The sequence below is a fragment of the Geotrypetes seraphini genome, chromosome 2 (assembly GCF_902459505.1).
Source record: "Geotrypetes seraphini chromosome 2, aGeoSer1.1, whole genome shotgun sequence".
NCBI lineage: Eukaryota > Metazoa > Chordata > Amphibia > Gymnophiona > Dermophiidae > Geotrypetes > Geotrypetes seraphini.
Genome location: NC_047085.1, coordinates 129,824,694 through 129,844,707, shown reverse-complemented (window position 1 = coordinate 129,844,707; position 20,014 = coordinate 129,824,694). Strand labels below are relative to the sequence as shown.

Here is a 20,014-nt window from a genome sequence, read left to right as displayed (position 1 = left end):
CACGATTTGAATCAGTTCACCAAGGGGGGGAGTGTGCCTTGAAACAACCTACCTGGCGAAACTTGATCGTGTCAGCAGCATTGTCTTCCCTCCCCGATGCGACTAAAAACTAAGTCACTGATATGCAAAGTTTTTTCTGGATTTAAAGTTTTAACTACTGTGGAAACTGTGCAATATCTTTTGAAAATGTTATATTTGTTATGCACTTTAAAAACCAAAAGAAAAAAATAAGAGAAAAATAGACACACCAACGGAACTAGTGAAGAGAAATGGTGGAAGTTCACTCACAACCTAACCTGGTCCTATGAGTGTCACTTCTGAAGTTCCAAGATTCCTTAACCTATTTACTATCTACTAGAATATTACTGCACTAGTCTTTAAGCCCATTACAGTAGTGGGTGCTAGAATAGATGTGTGTATGGGTGTGTTTCTTTCTTTCTCTCTCCTTGGCCTCTTTCTGTCTTTCTTTCTTTCTCTCTCTCTCCTTGGCCACTGTCTGTCTTTCTTTCTTTCTGTCTCTCTCTTTCCTCGGCTGTCCACCACCACCCCTTGCCTGCTCCCCCTGTCCAGCAGTAGCCCATCTCCCTTCCTTTTACCTCCCCCATATCCAGCAGCACCCCTTTCCTGCTCCCCCTGTCCAGTAGCAGCCCTTCTCCCTTCCTTTTACCTCCCCCTATCCAGCAGCACCTCTTCCCTGCTCCCCCTGTCCAGCAGTAAGCCTTCTCCCTTCCTTTTACCACCCCCCTTGTCCATCAGCACCTCTTCCCTGCTCCCCCTGTCCAGCAGTAGGCCTTCTCTCTTCCTTTTACCTCCCCCTGTCCAGCAGCACCCCTTCCCTGCTCCCCCTGTCCAGCAGCACCCCTTCTCCCTTCGTTTTACCTCTCCCCTGTCCAGCAGCACCTCTTCCCTGCTCCCCCTGTCCAGCAGTAGGCCTTCTCTCTTCCTTTTACCTCCCCCCTGTCCAGCAGCACCCCTTCCCTGCTCCCCCTGTCCAGCAGCACCCCTTCTCCCTTCGTTTTACCTCTCCCCTGTCCAGCAGCACCTCTTCCCTGCTCCCCCTGTCCAGCAGTAAGCCTTCTCCTTTCCCTACTCCCCCTGTCCAGCATCCGCTAGCCTGGGCAGCCTCGGGGCTTTTGCTAGGCTGGCCCACCTCGCACTATTGAAGTGGGCCGGTCTAGCAAATGCCCCACGGCTGCTGCTTTTGCTGGTCTGAGGGTGAGAAGAGGCAGGAGTCAAACTGCCACTGCTGCTCAAATCGCTGCACGCACTGCAAGCCATCGCATGCTGCCCCACGCACCTGAAATCGAATTCGGCACGGAGGCACACATCACGCTGTCAGGGAACATGGCGTTGTAAGTGCACATGCACTCTTAGGGTTTTAGTATAGAGGATAAGCTGAAGTAATTACTATTTGGGGTTTTTAGCTTATCTTGGAAATACTTTGAAATAACTGTACCTTTACAATTCTATACATGAAGGACTGACATTAGTTTCCTTTGATTGGTGCAGTTATCTGGGTCTCACCATGTCTGGGTGGGTAGAACCTATGTTTCAGCATCATGCTGTGGCTTTCTTCAGGGTATGCTGTGAGGTCTGCCTTAAAAGGGTTCAAAGATCAGAATAAAAGAGAATCTTCAGGTTAAAAGCATAATAAAAGAGCACTTGAAGAAATATAAAGACAAACAAAATAAAATAAATAAATAATAATGACAAAGTGTACCCAATGTGACCTCATTACAGATTACAGTTGGCAAAGACTTATTACTAGTATATAGCAGAGGCAAGAATTTAACGGATCTTCTTGTACCTTCAGCATTTCACAGTGTGAGAGATATAAAGGAACATTTTGAGGCTGGTTCTATAAACGGCACCCAAATCGGTCATGGCCTAGAAATATGGTGCTAGCCGCATGTCAGTCACACTTAGGCACTGTTTACAGAACCATGGCTAATGGCACCTATGTAAAAACTTAGGCACCTGAAATGTAGGCGAGGGTTTTAAAAGCCTACATTTCATACACCTAAGTTTTTGGATAATCATGCTTAGCGGTGCCTAAGTCACACTCCACCCATAGAAACAGCCACTTAGCCATTAGGCACTGCTAAGCGCCATGCTATATGCACCTATATAGAAATGGATAGCCGCCTATTACCCAATTAAATTCTTTTTCCTAATTACTGAGGCTGTTAAGGGTATTTTGCCAATTAACCTCCCCTTTTACTAAACCGCAATAGAAGTTATTAGCACAGTGGACTTGTGTGCCTAGGGGCCCTCGATGAATTAATTCTGCCCTGAATACATCCAACAGCATGAAGCTCTACCATCTGAGACATTTCTCCAACTGTAAGACCAAGGGAGATATTTATGCGGGACTGTGCCCCTGGGGCTTAATGTAATGTACTGTATATTAGTAAAATGAGGAGATCCCTGAATGCAAGAATCATAGAACACCACAGTATGAATTAAAGTATACACAAGGAGAAACCTCTAGTACAGTGGTCTCAAACACGCGGCCCAGGGGCCACATGCGGCCCGCCAGGTACTATTTTGAGGCCCTCAGTATGTCTATCATAATCACAAAAGTAAAATAAAACAGTTTCTTGATCATATGTCTCTTTAGCTATAAATGACAATATTATTATTAAGACTTAGCCAAAAGGAAAGATTTATAAACTATAAAGAGTTTTACCTCATGCAAAATTGTCATTTCTTTAATAAGACATTAACTATTTTTTCTGAGGCCCTCCAAGTACCTACAAATCCAAAATGTGGCCCTGCAAAGGGTTTGAGTTTGAGCCCACTGCTCTAGTAGAACATGCAGTTCATCAGAACCATCTTTTCAAGGACTCCAGGTTTTATTGTAAACAAGCCACAGATATCATGGCGAGGAGGAGATATAAACAGCATATTATTGAAAATAGAACAGAAATTTATTTTCCATTTTAAGACTGTAAACCCAGTGTTGAAACACCTGCACTGGTTAGCTATGCAGCAGAGAGTACAGTTTAGGATTCTCTCAATCATACAGAAAATCTTATATCACATTTCCCCAAGGGCACTAAAGGAGTTTTAAAAAAAAATCTATCAACCCAGAAAATGTTTGCGATCTGGAAAGGGTATGAAGTTGGATTTGGAGGGTAAGATGTTAGTCTCTCGTGTTAAAATTGGGGCAAAAATGCTGACTGTAGCAGGTGCCAAGCATGGAATGCGCTGCCTGGTATTCTGCGATTCTGTGACGGGAGACTGAATTTTAAGAAAATGTTGAAAACACAATTATTTGTTAATGCCTTCATGTGCTAATGCTATTTGCTATTGAAGCCTTACTGTCCTGTAAATGTTTTTATGGGATTTTGTCTATCCATCTTGTAGGATGAATTAAAAAAAAAAAAAAAGGTTTCAATAATGATACTGTTAGTTAATGTTTTATTGTGTTTGTTCTGTTGAAACATGTTTTAGTATTTTTAATATGTATGCATGCAATTTTGTAAACTGCATAGTTTTTATGTGGTATATAAATTTTTAAATAAACAAATAAAATAACCCCTTTAGGGCTAAACCAAGAAATGGATTTGTCCGTCCGGACCCCACCCGCACACGTAACGCCCACTTGTTTGCCTTCCCGTCCCTAAAGTGCTGCATCTACAAGAGATTCCTCGACAGATCCCTGGCGTTCCAGGCATGCAAATGGAACAAATGTCTATCCACTCTCATCTCTAATTCTCCCTCCTACCAAACTTTCAGGAAGTCAATCAAAACTTATCTCTTTGACAAATATCTCTGACTCCCGCCCTCCTTGTAACTCTACTTTTAACTATGCCTTGTACCTCACACCTTCCTGCACCTCCCACCTACCTGCCTTCTCCCTACCTGCACCTCCTACCTACCTGCACCCGACTTCCTAAGCCACGCCGATTGACTTGTTTATAACCTCTCTATCTCCTTCTTGCCTGCTCCCGACTCGCTAAGTTATATTGATTGATTGACTTATTTGTAAATTTCGCTGTAGATGTACAGTCTCTTGTCATGTAAACCGCTCTGAGCTATTCTGGTACTGCGGTATACAAAAATAAAATTATTATTATTATTATTATATTAGTAATGAGGCCGCACGTGTTAGACTGTTGGGACGGTAGAATTTGGCCTCCTGTGGAATGTTGAAAATGTAATTGATCCTCAATCAACTGTAGTTAAACCAAAGTAATTCAACAAATTCTTTGTTCCTTTATGTCCTATCAACAGAGTTTGGCTATTTTATGCACTTTAGTACCAGAACAGGCATTGCTGGGAAGAAAGCTAGACTGGAAAGCAGAATATTATACCCTAAAAGGGGGTTTCAGTGTTTGCAGTTTTACTATTACCACAATGGCAATGCAAGTGATGAGCTGAACATCGGGTTTAAGGTGTACTCACAGACCACTTCCAATGGTAGCTTAAGATTTGTGGACACAGTGCAAGGTATGTAACACAAAAAGTGTTTGTTTCATCCGTCAGTATTTCTCTTTGGCACATCATGACACGTATAGCTTGTCACTTTTTCTTCTGATACTTTTATCGGATTAAGGAATGTTATAAAGGAGACCACATGATGCTTTGAGCAGCTCAGATGCGTGGCTGAGGGCACCCTGCTCTCACACTTTAATTTTGCTTTTAACTGCTGATCTGGCCCTGTACAAACTGCGCAGTATGGCCCGGATTCTGTAAACGGCATCCCAATTGTAGGCAGCAGTAGGCATCCTACTGCTGCCTAACCAGCCAATCGGAACACAAATTTTTTTTTAAAAAAGCTCTTGAGGCAGGCCGCCTACATTGGAGGCATTTCTGGGAGCGTAGGGAGGCTTGCATGCTTGCCTAAGCTCACCTAAGGCTAGGTGTGGGCATGGTTTGCCTCGGAACTAGCCTTAGGCGAACCTAGGCGGTCGTATGCGTCTCCCTAGTCCAGCGGGAGACTCGTACAAAATGCTGGCCTACATTGTAAGAAGATGTGGCCACTAAGCTTATCACAGCAAGGGATCCCACTGCTGTGATAAGTTTAGCGGCCGCAGCTGCAGCTGCCAGTCCCCCCTCCCCCCTGCCCGAATGAACGCAGCAGGAGGGATGCCCAATCCCTCCTGCCCGGAACATCCCCAACCCTCCCTGAACAAATGCGGCAGGAGGGATGCCCAATCCCTCCTGTCAGGAACACCCCCCCTTGGAAGATTGCCAGAAGGAGGGTGCCCAATTCCTCCTACCAGAATATCCCCCGAAGATCGCTGGCAGGAGGGTGCCCAAACTCTCCTGCTGGAACACCCTCACCATAGATAACCTGAAGACCCCCCCATGCGTGGACCCCCCCCCCGCTAACCTTTAACGATGCCCGGCCAGATGGGTCTTCCCACCATCCATCCGTCAGGCCCACCTCCTTCGAAATGAGGTAGGCCTGCCCCTTCCCAATGCATGTGGGATGCACCCGGGAGGGGCCTAAGGCCTGATTGGCTCAGGTGCCTAAGGCCCCTCCTATGATTGGGGCCTAAGGCACATTGGCCAACTGGAATCTTAGGTTGGCCCATGTGTCAAAGGTCCTGCCCATAGGAGGGGCCTTAGGCACATGGGCCAATCAGGCCTTAGGCCCGCCTCATTTCAACAGAGGCAGGCTGGCTGGCCGGTGGGAAGACCCGTCCAGCCGGCCATCATTAAAGATTAGCAGGAGGTCCGGGGAGGGTCCGTACGGGAAGCGGATTGTCAGGGGGGATTCCGCGTGTGTGTGGGGTCATCAGGTTATCTATGGTGGGGTGTGGGGTAGTGTTCTGGCAGGAGGGATTGGGTACCCTCCTGTCGGAAATCTTTAGAGGGAGGGGTGGGGGCATTTACATGTGAAGTTCATAGTGCATTGCAAGTTTACAACTGTCCCCTGAGGATGCCTGCTGATACCCGGTGTAAATGCTGGCACAGAAGTTAGGCACTGAGGCTGTATTCTATAACTATGCGTGCAACTTTCTGGAACATCCCTCACACACTGATGGCCATGCCCCTTTTCAGATGCATGTTAGGCTCCAATAGCCCTTATGGTTGCAGGTGGCGCCTATGTGGCAGTAGATTAGGGTTTTGGTGGCCTCACACTTTTCACTATAAATGTAGTGGTTAGAGTGGCTTATGGGCTTGAGTTCTCCTCTCTATAGCTCATTTGCCCACCCATCAGGTTACTTAAGACACCTGTGTGATGCTTTACTTCAGTGTCTTGCAAACTTTATGAGCCATGGCACTTTACTTTGGCAGCCGTGGCTCGAGGGGACCCAGAAGTGCACAGTAGTCACCACGATGACATCATGCACATGAGTGACATCATCACGTTAACATCCATGCATGTTTGGAGACCCTCCTGTGCCGCCAGTGGGGGAGTCCTGATAAAGAAGAGACGCGGAGAGGAGGAGAGATGCCAGGGAAGAGGAGCGGTGCTGGTGGTGGCTGACTGCCTACATGATGTGCCTTTCACTGTGAGAGGCATGTCCTGTAGGCATCAGCTGGTGCTGGCACCTCTCCTCCTCCCCGGTATCTCACGACACACCTGAAATCTCATGGGGCACACTAGTGTGTTGCGGCACACAGTTTGTGGTACACTGCTCTACAAGGCTTTCCCATATCAAGTGCTGCTGTTCTAGAGACAGGTATGTACTGTTTCATTCAGATTTTATATTGGTGGAAGGGAGTCAGTAACCAGTGGGGGAGTGGGGGAGGGCCATACCTTCATGTATCCAGTGGTCATCTGATCAGTTTGGGTCCCTTTGTGGCACTTAGATGCTTCTAAAACAGGTCTAGCTCAGAATATCTAAGTTCCATCCAGGACATCTTGGGAAAAGTTCAATTATCACTGTAAAACGTTCAAGATAAGCCCGCCCATAACATGCCCCCTGGAATTCTGGATGTACAGCGGGAAAAATGTCTCGCTAGACATCCAGAAAAACTCTCAGAAAATCAGCACTTGGACATCCCGGCGATTAGGACATCCAAGTGCCGACTTATGATAGTTTTTGGATATCTTTATTTTATTTCTTTTTCAGTTCAAAAGTTTTATTGGTTTTGTGATAAAGCAAAAAGCATACAACAAGATCAAAGGATGCATAATACAATATAGTGAATAGACATATTATAGCACAATTACATCCAAAGATCAAGAACAAGAAAAAAAGGGAAAGGGAAAGAAATCGTACAAAGTGAAACATGGCTCATCAAACATCTATAAGCTCTAGAAAAAATATAGCGTAGAGCCATGAGAGTAACAATAACTCTTTATTTTTTGACTAGCTGATGGCCCGGCGTTGCACGGGTATTTAATTATAGCAATAACACTGTAAATGGATTCAAATAAAGATACTTTATAGTGGTGAATGAAATTATTTTTTTACAGCTTTATAAAAAGTACAATATTCAAATTATAATGTGAAATATTTGACAAAATGAATACAATACAACTAACACAAAACTTGATTAGAAACAACATTTTTAGTTTCACCTCCAGGAGCAAGAACATATAAATTCATGGGTGAAGAGACCCCCAGAACATAGCACCCCAGGTAGTGAGGGATCTGCATACCAAGTTTCGTTCAAATCGGTCAAGCCGTTTTTGATGTACTGTGAGAATGGCAGCTGTTTACATTTTTTGCATTGACATAAATGGGTGAAATCTGATTTTCTGTTTGTAGCTCCGCCCACATGTGTAGGTGGGCCGCGAGACCCCCAGAACATATCACCTCAGGTAGTGAGGGATCTGCATACTAAGTTTCGTTCAAATCGGTCAAGCCGTTTTTGCGTGATCGTGGCACATACACACACACACACATACATACATACACACATACATACCTCCGATTTTATATATATATAGATTATGAGCCCCATAGAGTACACTCTTTAAGACAGCTGCACACTATTATCAGCAAAGAACATTACATTACCACCAGCCGCCCATCCCTACTGATTTACTGTTTTCTCTCCTATTCTTAATTCTTAAGCTTAGACAGAAGCCATGCAACAAATTTCCAAACTTTCCCAAAGCTAAAAAGAAATGTTTGATTTCTCTATTAAAAATTATGAAAATGTATTTTAATGTTTTTTTTTCAGCTAATGGGGTTTACAATATTATTGTTGAGCAAAGTTGACATGACATTTTTAAATCGTAAGATATTTCTCTTACTGATTGCACAGATTTAAGGAATGATAGGTGAATCCCTGAATTACATAGTCATATAGATATGCCTGTATGACTGAGGGGCATACTCAGCTAACCGGAGAAATTTTGTGTCCTGATTATTATTTAAGTCTCAGAAACTTCCACAGTAGTTTGACTCTTGAATGTTTATGTGTTACGTACATTTATTTTCTTTTCCAGGTGATCCTGTGGATTATTGGCAACTTTATCATGTTTCTCTAAATATGGTGCTCAAATTCAGAGTTGTGTTTGAGGCGATAAAAGGAAACGGTGTTTCCAATGGCGGGTTCTCCATTGATGATGTCAACTTGGCAGAAGAACGGTGCCCTCACCATGTTTGGCACATCAGAAATTTCACCAACCTGCTCAATATAAGCCCTGCTGGAGAAAATATTTATAGCCCACGGTATCTCTCCAATGAAGGCTATGCTTTTCAGATTAGTTTGTATATAAATGGCACTCTCAACAGCTCACTCAATCTGGCAATATTTGCCCATCTGGTTTCTGGACCGCATGACAATAAAGTTCAATGGCCCTGTCCATGGAAACAAATCACAATGGAGCTCATGGACCAGAATCCTGATATTCGGAAGCGCATGAATAACATAAGAAGTATTACAACTGACCCCAATGAAATATTATCTAGTAAGTTGGGACACTTTTGCCTTCCAAAACAGGTTTCTTTGTTAAGAATAAAATAAAAAGCAATGACATGTAGGTGCCGGCATTTAACAGCTCTTGAGAGAGAGAGAGAGAGAGAGATATGAGGAAGAAATGAGGGTGTTATATTTATTTAGGGATGCCAGATCCAACGGGGGAACACCATATGTTCATGCTATCCTGTCCTCAGTATATCTCCACTCCTTTCACCTTGCTCCTCCAGCTGGCCTCCCTTTCCTAAAATTACTTCCCCGAGCATTTACTCCTTTTCAAGCTAACACCAGCTCTGTCTGCACTTTGCCTTCCCTCCCTCTAGTGGTAGGCAGAGCCTAATTAAGGCACAGACAAATAAGGCACATGTCTCAGGCCCAAATGTTTAGGGGGGAAGGGCCCTGTCAGATGTGCTCTGTATTAGAGGTCTGCACGGGAACGGGGATCGCGGGAATCCCCCCTAACCCACAGGACTCCCACGGGGACCCCCCTCTGGCCCACGGGACTCCCAAGGGGACCCCCTCTAGCCAACGGGACTCCCATGGGGATGGAAGGTTTTGGAAGCAGGGTTCGTCCATGTAACATAATGGACACGTCAGCCTTAGTAAAACAAAAAAAGGGTTCCACCAAAGAGATTCCACAAGAAAACACAAAAGAAACTGAAATTGATGATCCTGTCAGAAGTAATTGCTGCTTTTTATGGGGACGGGCGGGGATGGAGGTAATTCCTTGCGGGGATGGGTGGGGACGGAGAGGATCCTGGCGGGGACGGATGGGGACAGAGAGGATCCTGGCGGAGACGGGCGGGGATGGGTGAGATTTCTGTCCCCATGCAACTCTCTACTCTGTATTCAGAAGGCTAGGATTGCCACCTGTCTGGATTTTTTCAGGATTCTAAAAAGTTGTACATTACCTGTCTCAAAGCCAGAAGGATGGCTTAGTATAGGGTTACCAGATGTCTGGATTTATCCAGACAAGTCCTCTTTTTTAGAGGACTGTCCAGCTGTCCAGATGGATTTTGAAAACCTATCAGCATGTGAGGTCACGTTACATTACATTACATTGTGCTTGTTAACTGCGTAACCACAAGTTCAATGCAGTTTACAAAAGACTATTAACAATAAACATAATAAAGAAAACAGAATAAGTTAGTTAATCAGATACTTGGAGAAAAGATAGGTCTTCAGCTGTGTTCTGAAATGTTTATAGGGATAGGCTGTGAGCAATAATGCTCAAAATTCTTTGTCATGGGAGGCTGCTTGGAACGCTAGAGTGTGATTAAGACATTTCTTGCTTCTGCAGCCCTGAACAGAAGGAAAATTAAACAAGGGATGAGTTTTTCTGCTATATTTATATGAAGCTAAAGAAAATCTATTGACCAGATAAGGAGGGGCTGTTCCATATAGGACCTTATAACAGAAACAACCCAGCTTAAACAGTACCCGAGCCTCCATGGGCAGCCAATGCAACTCATAGTAATAAGTTGTGACATGGTCATATTTCTTCAGGCCGTAAATCAGCCTGACCGCTGTATTCTGTATTAGTATCAGTCTCGCTAGTTCTCGGAGGCACATTCTCGGAGGCAGGGCAGGATTAATTAGTCGAAGGCCCCCTAGGCACCCAAGTACACTGGGTCCTCCTGCCCCGCCCCACCCCACCATGCACCCAGGCGGAAACAGGAAGCTGCGTCAGAGGGAACCTTTGGGCAAGCAGCACCGCTTGCACAATTACAGTTCCCGATGCCTTTCTTACCCGCATTGCTTGCTTGTCTTACTTTCTGTCGATGGAGGGGTGGCACGTTGCCGATCAGGGTGGGGCCCGTGTTGCCGATCGGAGGGGCCCATTGCCGTTTGGAAAAAACAATGTTGATGCCCTCCTTCATCGGGCCCCCTGACCATTTCGGGCCCTAGGCATGTGCCTACTTGGCCTATTGGTTAATCCTGCCCTGCTCGGAGGCCCTCCAGAAGCAGCCGCAAGCTCAGGGAAGGAGAGGAAATGAAGTTTGTGCGAGAGCAAAACTTGATGGAATAGGGTGAGGCTGCAGGTAGAATGGGGTGGGGTAGGGCCAAGTGTCTTCTTTTTTACTCAAACAAATATGGTAACCCTAGCTTAGTGTGTGGATATTTTTCAGAGATTAGTCCATTACAGCTCTCCATGCTCCCCTTTCTACTGCAGAGGCTGTGGTAGGCTCCAGTCAATAGGAAGGCTGCTCTGGTCACAGGGCGGAGGTGCTGAGCTGCAAGGGCTATGAGAGAAGCACATCTGTACATAGGGGTTTTGGAGATAATTAGTGGAACTAGTGAGGGGGGTAGAGGTGTTGAAATGGATTAGGACTGAAGAATGGGAAGAAATGTGAAGGGCTTGCTATCACTTGAAGAAAAGAACTGGTAGCAAATGCCAGAATTTACATGATGGTGGGCAGACTTGGTAAGGGGGGAATGCCTGAAGGAGCATACAGTGGAGTAGCGAGGTAAGGAGGCACCTGTGGCAGTGGTGCCTGGAATCACCGCGCACCCCCCTCCCTAACATTTCTCCCCACTGCACCCGCCTCCCCTTCCCCCACATACCTCTTGAAATCTTGGCAGGCAGCGAGCAGCATCTTCTATCTGCTACTCGTGACGGCCTCAGCTCTCTCTCTGATGTCACTTCCTGGTCATGTGACCAAGAAGTGATGTCAGATGCAGAGCTGAGGCCAGCATAAGCAGCAGGTAGGAGATGCTTTGAAGAGGTGGATGGGCATAGAGGAGAGGTGATGGTGCCCCTACCAAGAAGGTGCCCGGGGCACTCTGCCTGCCCTTTCTATACCACTGGAAGCATATGAGCTTTCTATACCACTGGAAGCTCCTACTGGCTTTTTCCATGCATAAGAGCAGACTTTCTAAAACACACTTGCTTTCCCTCGCTAGCTTCCTCTGTCCTATATCTTTTCTGCAGCACTCTAGAGATTAGCTTCCTGTAAGCCAGGCTTGTCCAACCTTTTTCTATCATTTGGATGGCCAAAATATGCATGTGCGCACAATCTTTATTTATTTATTTATTTATTTTATTTTATTTAAAACATTTGTAGCACACATATCAAACATCTTTGCGGGTAACAGCTGAATATTGCACTTAACCACATAATGTTAGCCAGCTATGTACGCCTGGATATTAAATGTCAGTGCCTGGAAATAGCCCAGCATTGAATATACAAGAATAAAGCCTGCAGTGGCCAAAAAAATGCTGATCATTGCCCGCTGAATATCGGCCTGTTACTTCCTAACCTTCTTTAGGCTGTACCTTACTTTCCCACTCCCTTTGGCCCAGATGCTTTAAAATTGGTTTTGTTTCTTTTAATGATTTTTCTTTTATTATTGCTGTACACCACTTAGAAATTTGAATAAGCGGTATAAAAATTTTTTTGAAAATCCTGTGGGTTGCTTTGGTGCCGGTAAATTGTCCGATTTGATGATGATCAATGTTCAAACAACTTCACATGTAAATGAGATTCGCAGAAGCCTGCGGAAATCCCATCTGATAAGAACATAAGAAGTTGCCTCCACTGGGTCAGACCAGAGGTCCATCGCGCCCAGCGGTCTGCGGCGGCCCATCAGATCTATGACCTGTGAAGTGGTTCCGGACCACTTATATAACCCACCTCTGCTTCTATCTGTACCCCTCAATCCCCTTAACCTTCAGGAACCTATCCAAACCTTCCTTGAACCCCTGTACTGTGCTCTGGCCTATCACAACCTCCGGAAGCGCGTTCCATGTGTCCACCACTCTCTGGGTAAAAAAGAACTTCCTAGCATTTGTCCTAAACCTGTCCCTTTTCAATTTCTCCGAGTGACCCCTAGATCAGTCATTGGATAAAGCGAATGACAAGTGTAAAATAGTCCATGGAAAGAGGCATGAATGTGTGAATGTGCATCAATCATAGGCATGCCTTTTAGGAACGCATCATATGCACACATCATAAGGGGAGGGGCAAAATGGGAAAACATTTTTTTTCACTTCTTCGATGGGACAAGTGCTCCCTTCATGAAATCGTCAGCCTAGTTCAGCAGCACTAGTGCTCCCCTAATGCAATTAGCAGCCCCTCCTTCAAATATGATGAACTTCTATTTCACAAGTAATGGGCAACCTAAGCTTTGACGTACATGGCTCAGATGCACCTTGAACACATGCACCTGAGCCGCGTTTTTAACACTACTGACACCCCCAGACCAGTCGGTAATTTTAGAGCATTAAAAGCTGGCACTTCATTTTATGCATCAAGTCAATCTCAGAGCATGGCTCGGAGTGCTTGTTTTAATATTAATGACCTCGTTGTACTACACTTATATAGCAACGCCAGAGGCTGCTAGGAAGCATGTAGAAGATCGCTGTGGACATTCTGTGCACCAGTAGGTAAAATACTTTGACAATAAGCCAGTAAGATCTGGTTTAGTGTCAATCGTTAAATGCGCAGTAGGTTTAGAACTCCAGTGCTGGGAATACAAACTGTAAAATAATAATCTTTAAAAAGACTGTAAGCAAATTCAATGCTCGTATAAAAGCCTATAGGATTCAAGCAACAGGGTACTTTGGGGCTTTTTTTTACGAGCATTGTATTTGTTACACTGATCTTGTTGCTTGAATCCTTTAGGCTTTTTTAGGCGTACTTGCGTGTGTATATATATGAAAAATGAACGGAAAAAATAGTGTTACAATTAGTACTATTATGAGGGTGGGGTCTGGCCCACGACTTAGCCATGTGTTCTTCAACTGCCGGTCCACAAAATAATTATTTTATTTCCGCTGGTCCATAGGTGTCAAAAGGTTGAAGAACACTGATCTTATGTATTTTAGATCAATGGTTAACCACAAAATTAACACTGTTTGCTTTTCAATAGCCATTCCTACCAGAACACAGATAACCCCTATGCAAATACGGGACCACAAACTAAAAGTACTAATATATGCAAACAAATCCTAAGATGCAAGACTCTGCATGCAGTAGAACCCCAGAGAAGAAAAAAACCAAATGCATTTCTTCCTGAACAGAGAGCAGATGTAAATCAATCACTAAATTAAAAAATAAAATCATTCCCCCTACCGTTCTTGTCTGCCTCCCTCCATGTTGTGCCTTGCCTTCTTGTCTGCTCCCGCCTCGGTGTTATCTTCGGGCCGGCTCCCTCTTTTTCAGTGCTGCAGAGCACAAAGCCGTGGGCAGCAGCTCCTCGCGTGTCCCACGCCTCATCTGGAAGCCTTCCCTCTGACGTTGCGATGCTTCAGGTTCAGGCACAGGATGCACATAGGAGCCTCTGCCCATGGCTTTGTGCACTGCAGCACTGAGGAAGAGGGAGCCGGCCAGAAGACAATGTCTCATCGATCGCACCGTGGACAGGCGGCTGAAGAGCACTGTCTGGGGCCCGATGCACGTGCCAAGCCTGTGGTCCGGCAGGAAATATCTGCGGACCGGCACTGGTCCACGGACCGGTGGTTGAAGAACATTGTTTTAGATCATTTAGATTGATTTATCTCCCTTCCCTTATTTTCCTTGCAATTCTTATTGTAATTTACCATATTGTTTTTCCCTTTAAATGTAATAGTTTGTCTTGTATTGTTTTTATTCTCTTATTTTATACTTACAGTAAACCGCTTAGATTAACATTTTTGTTTTATATTTGCAGTATATTAAATAAATTGAACTTACTTGATCATTTCTCTTCATAAACAAATAGCCATTTGGGAAAAACTCAGTGCCAAACAACACTAAAGAAACAATGGCTTACTTTTTTTGTAGATAATATGTCATTTTGGGATAGACCAGACAAAGTAGGAACCTCAGTCGACGGAACATACTACAGAGGCCCAGGAAAAGGAACAAGCGCCTATATAACCCATGACAGACTTCGGAGCAGAGACTTCATCAAAGGAGATGATGTTTATATTCTTTTAAGAATGGAAGGTAAGTAAATACAGCAATCATGTGCTTTCAAATGAGGCTGATGCTTTACTGTCTGCACTCTTTAGACCCCGATGCTCAAAGCTTTGGCGCTGAAGTGAACAGCGTTGGCCCCATATTGTAGGAACAGAGCAGAAACAGCCCTGCAATGCTCAAAGCTAATGGCATTCAAATATATGCTCACTGTAAAAGCGATAGCAAGGAGGAAGAACTTGCTTGTCGCACATGCAGATAAGTTTCACAGTAAAGAGCAGCTCTTGTGTGCATGCACAAGGCAATGCTGAAAGCGAAGCACGCATTGGCCCCACTCTTCTGCTCCTTTAAATATGAGCTTTTCAATTGCTTTTTTTCACTTGAAAGGTTTATATTTAAATTCAGAAAACAGGCGCCAATATCTGCTTTCACTTTTGGGTTTGCTTGGACTTACTTACAGGTTTCAAGTGTCAAGTTTTATTAAATTTTTGTTATGTACGCAATGTCAAAAGCTTCTATGCGTATAACATTTTTATTGTTCAAAAAGTTTTATTGATTTTATATATGAGAAGAAATATAAAGCCAACAATATGGGTGTTCAAAAGAACACAGGATAACAATAGCATTAACAAATGTGAAGTGCATCCACAATGAAAGAATAATCACAAAGGAATAAATGCATAAAAAGGAAAAAGATGAGAATACATTAGTTCAAGAAAAGGGCAAAACAAAACTCTTTTATACAATTACTTTCAAATTCTTTACATTCTAATACATGACTGGTACGGAAGGTGAAGGGGATGAACTACAATCTTTAAAGAAAGAAAGGAAACATTTGGGGGGGGGGGGAGGAACACATATGATGGGTAACACAAAAAGAAAAAAAAAAAAAAAAGATAAATTTATAATCTATGCATAAATCTGATTAAGATCTAAGAAATTTGTTTTTCAGTACCAGAGGCTTGCATGGGCTTCCTTCTGCTTCCAAAACAAATGAAAATCAGCAGATTTTAAAGAGAACATCTCAAGAAATCCTCTCGTCACACTCACCAGCAAAGGCTCTGATCTGGTGTTATTTTTCCAGTGGTACACTAGTTAATTGTACTGCTCTGTTTTCTTTCAGATATATCACATCTACTAACACCACAACCTATGCCTCCACTTACCACCACTACTTCCAGTTCTTCTCCTAGAACAACTATTACCTCTAACACTACCGCTGCCATTGCTTCTACCACTACAAGACCAGTAACTTCTATTACCTCTAACACTACCATTGCTTCTACTATTACAAGACCAGTAACTTTACCAGACCTCTGCGCGAACTACTGTTTAAATGATGGAGTCTGCATCATGGAGAACAACCAGGCGGTATGCAGGTAACTGGTTATGTTTTTTTAATGAGCTAATAAACTTAACATGCATTAAAACAGTATAAATGTGTGCAAAGGGCCAGATTCTATAAAAGGCGCCTAAATTATGCGCCCTAATCACGGATGGCTAGCGACGCCTAACTAAAATTTGTGTGCGTTTTTTTTTTATTAGCTTAATTGGCATGGTAATTGATCATACCATTAAAAAAACAATTTAAAATAATTTAAAAATTAGCTAATTAAGGTTGTGCGTGGAACGCCACACGGCATCCAGCGATGCCTAATCGAAGTGTTTACTGGAGCCTAAAGACACCTATCTATACAAGTAGGGAAGGTTAGGAGTGGAGAAAAGGCATGGTTGACTTAGGCATCACTAGGTGTCTGTGTTAGGTGCCGGGAAATTAGGCCAGGAAAATCCTGGCCTAATATACCGGCACCTACCACAAGGACGCCCAGCACATCTTGGTGCCGTTAAGTGTGATTCTATAAGTGGCTCTTAATGGTTGATTGACAACCTTGCCAACCAGCGCCTACAAGTTAAGCACGGTTAGGTGCCATTTATAAAATCAGGCCCAAAATTTCTCAAATTTTCTTAACTTATACCCCCTCTTTTACTAAGGTGCGCTATGGTATATAGCGTGCAATAAATATTAGCGTGTGCGAAACATGTGCTAAACGCTAATGTGTGCATGTTATCCTATGGACGCGTTAGCGGTTAGCGCATGTGTTGATTTAGCGCGCATTAAATCAGCGCTAAAACGCTTAGCGCACCTTTGTAAAAGAGGGCCATAGTGATGGTAGACCAAGGGATCTTTCAGCCACACATATAGACACTTTCCTTTCTAGGTATGTATAAATTGAAGGTTAGTGTTTTCAGCTGTGTGACAGGAAATACTCACCGAGTCCTTGAACCAGAGGATGAGGATCCCTTTCCAAACCCAGAAGAGTGATAGCCGCAAAGTTCAGAGGCTTCTGTGAAGAGAAGGGGGTGTTGGGGGGGAGGTCAAAGAAAAAATTCATTTTATGTTATGTGATTTGGGGGGGCAGTTATTAATGTGGGTTACCATGAAGGCTGGTTATTTTCCACAAGTTGTGCTATTTTAGCACAGGGTCTTATTGCATAAAATGGGATCCTGTGCTAAAATAACACGCCTTTATGGTAGTTTGGTGATGATAATTTCCCCTCTTTTTAAATTTATTTTGTTTCTGTTGTTTGTCATTTCCATTAAAGTCAACAGAGAAAGTAATACACATTATTTATACCCATAACTTTGCCTATAAAATTGTTGGTGTCTAACCTCCTCCAAATAATTAGCCTCCCAGCACCTACAGTATAGCACTTATTACTCAGCTGCCCCCACCCCCAATGATCTCATTACTCAGCTCTCTGACTTAATAGAGTCTTTCATCCCCATCATATGACTGTGCTCCGCCCTCCTGTGCACTAAGGCCTCACATCCCAAACACACCTTCCCATCCTTAATCTATCCCCCAGACTTCGCACCACCAAAGACCACCCAGCACATTTCACTAATTCTCCCCACCCTATCTCCACTCAGTCCCTCCACCTAGTAAGCCCAAACACCCTCAATGGAACCCAAACACCCTCACTGTAGCCTCCATGTAGCACTCCTACCCTATTGTATCCCCTCACTGAACTGCACTATGCAGGAAGCCCCTATCAACCAGTACATATCCACTAATCTCTTGATCCAATTAGCACCTCTACCCTACAATGCACCTCCTCTACAGCACCACCATACACTAATGCCCACCAATGCTCCCTTAAATCTATACCTGCATCCAGTTCTCTAACCACTGAAACGCTCTATAGCCTATCATACTACTCATGAGGCTGCCACACTAATGCACACTGGCAATCAGCCCATTCCTCACTGCACCTCCCCCCCCCCCCGACAATTGGCTTTAATTGGACTTCATTGAGAGTTAGGTACCTAACTTGAAAAACTTAATTCTATAAAAAGTGGGCATCTAGTCCAAAGCGCCTACACTAAAAGTGTGCGTGGTTAGAGACAGATCATATTTTCGAGTTTGGCACCACTTTGTGAATTAGGTACAGTTAGGCTCTGATACTGGTGCCTAACTTTAGGCAAAGAAAACCCTGGCATAAATATGGTGTGCCTAAATCTTAGCACACTGAGTGTCGCCTAAGCATGCTTAGGCAATGTTCAGCGTGATTCTATAATGGGTGCCTACGTTTTGTTTTTTTTAGAATCGGTGCCTAACTTTAGACAGACTTTATAGAATCAGGGCTAAAGGGTTTAGGGTTCCTGTAGGATTCATGTAATGGAAGGTCTATAGTAGTGGTTTAGGCTAGTGGCAGAACTGGCTTAATCATAAGGCAGATTACTCAGCATCTAGAGAGGCAGCTTCTAGGGGGAGGGAGAGAATGACAAATAGCAGCCACAGTCAAAGCAAAGCAATAGGTCCAGTCTGTCCTATGAACTCAAAAAATTGTCTGCATGCACTTTTATTTATAGAGAGGATAGGATGTTTTCAAATATCCCCTTTCCCTGGATAAATACTGATTTAACTAGATACATGACTTTTGGAAACTGACCTTATTGGGGTTAATTTTATAAACCATTTGTTTAACGTTATATATGAATTTGTAATAGCTAAATTTGTCACTTGGACGGACACATTATCCATCTGGTGGGCAGTTCTATAACAGTGTGTTTATATTTACATATGTATATACAAAATTACATTTCATATTTCAAAGTATGGTGCCTAATTATGCCTTTTTAATAATAATAATAATAACAACAGTTTATATACCGCAGGACCGTGAAGTTCTATGTGGTTTACAATGATTAAAAGGTATTACAGATCGAGTGGAATAAACAAAATTCAAAGTTAGTGAATAACAGTTCTAAAGATCATTTGTTGAGGACTAAGATTGTATAGGTCAGTTACCTAAGTACTTCAGGAACAGGTATGTTTTTAGGCGTTTCCTGAATTCCCTATAAGTAGTAGGCACGAGCAGTTATTCCAGGTCTTTACCCCATTATGCTGCTTGATGTGAGAAAAGATGTTGGTGATGACTTTTTAAATTTACAACCTCTAGCCGGTGGAGAAACAAAGTTCGGATGTGAGGTTCTCCTGAATCTGTTGGTTGTGAAGGAGAAAAGGTGTGTTATATATTTACAGGATTGTTTTTGGAAAACTGGTATTAGGGTGACCATGGTTGTTGAGTTTAATTATCAAAATTTCTGAGGAGGGGACTAAGAGCTAGAAAGTTAACTTAGGATGGGTTTAAGGCCACGAGGGTTCCCTAGGGTAGCTAATATCCTTACACCAGCCTCAGGGGCCGAAGCAGAAAGGTTACTGTGGGTTGTGTGCCCGCATTACCTTCCGAGCAACGCAGAGAGGAGTTGAGCACAAGTGTTAACTCACATGGAAGAAAAGGCTGCAAAATCCACGTTAATAAGACCATTATGAACTCCACTGCAATGCAAAGAAGGTAACAGCAGGTTTCCACTTGCAGATGACAAGTCTAGCAGCACTTCCAAACTGACCTGCCTGCCACTAGTAGCTTTTGACATTGACCTTGGTGTCTTGTGCCCCACCCTCCACCCTCTGACCTCTCAAATTAAAAATAATCCCTAGTGGTATAGTGGCCTCTTTCACCTAACTTATAAAAGAATTCCCTGGCATCTAGTGGCCCCTTTCTCTCCTCTTATCCCAACCACCCTTTTCCCAACTTAAATAGAATTGCACTGGTGTCTAGTTGTCTTTCCCAAACCCTCCCCTAAACCCCACAGAAAACCCCTCTGCATGTACCTTTTTCCTCAATATGGCAGACTGACCCTAGCTGAGGCATCCCAAGGTTCACTATGGCCAGGAACTATCATTCTTCAAGATGGTGGTACCATACCGGAG

The 20,014-nt window shown here is 43.7% G+C and overlaps 1 protein-coding gene across 1 annotated transcript in view; it reads left to right on the top strand.

The window, feature by feature from the left end:
* Nucleotides 1-20,014, top strand: part of MEP1B (meprin A subunit beta) — a 77,537-nt gene that overhangs the window by 50,534 nt on the left and 6,989 nt on the right. The window contains exons 10-13 of the mRNA XM_033933843.1: nt 4,240-4,455; nt 8,363-8,827; nt 14,601-14,765; nt 15,859-16,114. Of these exons, the coding sequence (XP_033789734.1) occupies nt 4,240-4,455; nt 8,363-8,827; nt 14,601-14,765; nt 15,859-16,114 (1,102 nt within the window). The remainder of the gene's footprint in view (nt 1-4,239; nt 4,456-8,362; nt 8,828-14,600; nt 14,766-15,858; nt 16,115-20,014) is intronic.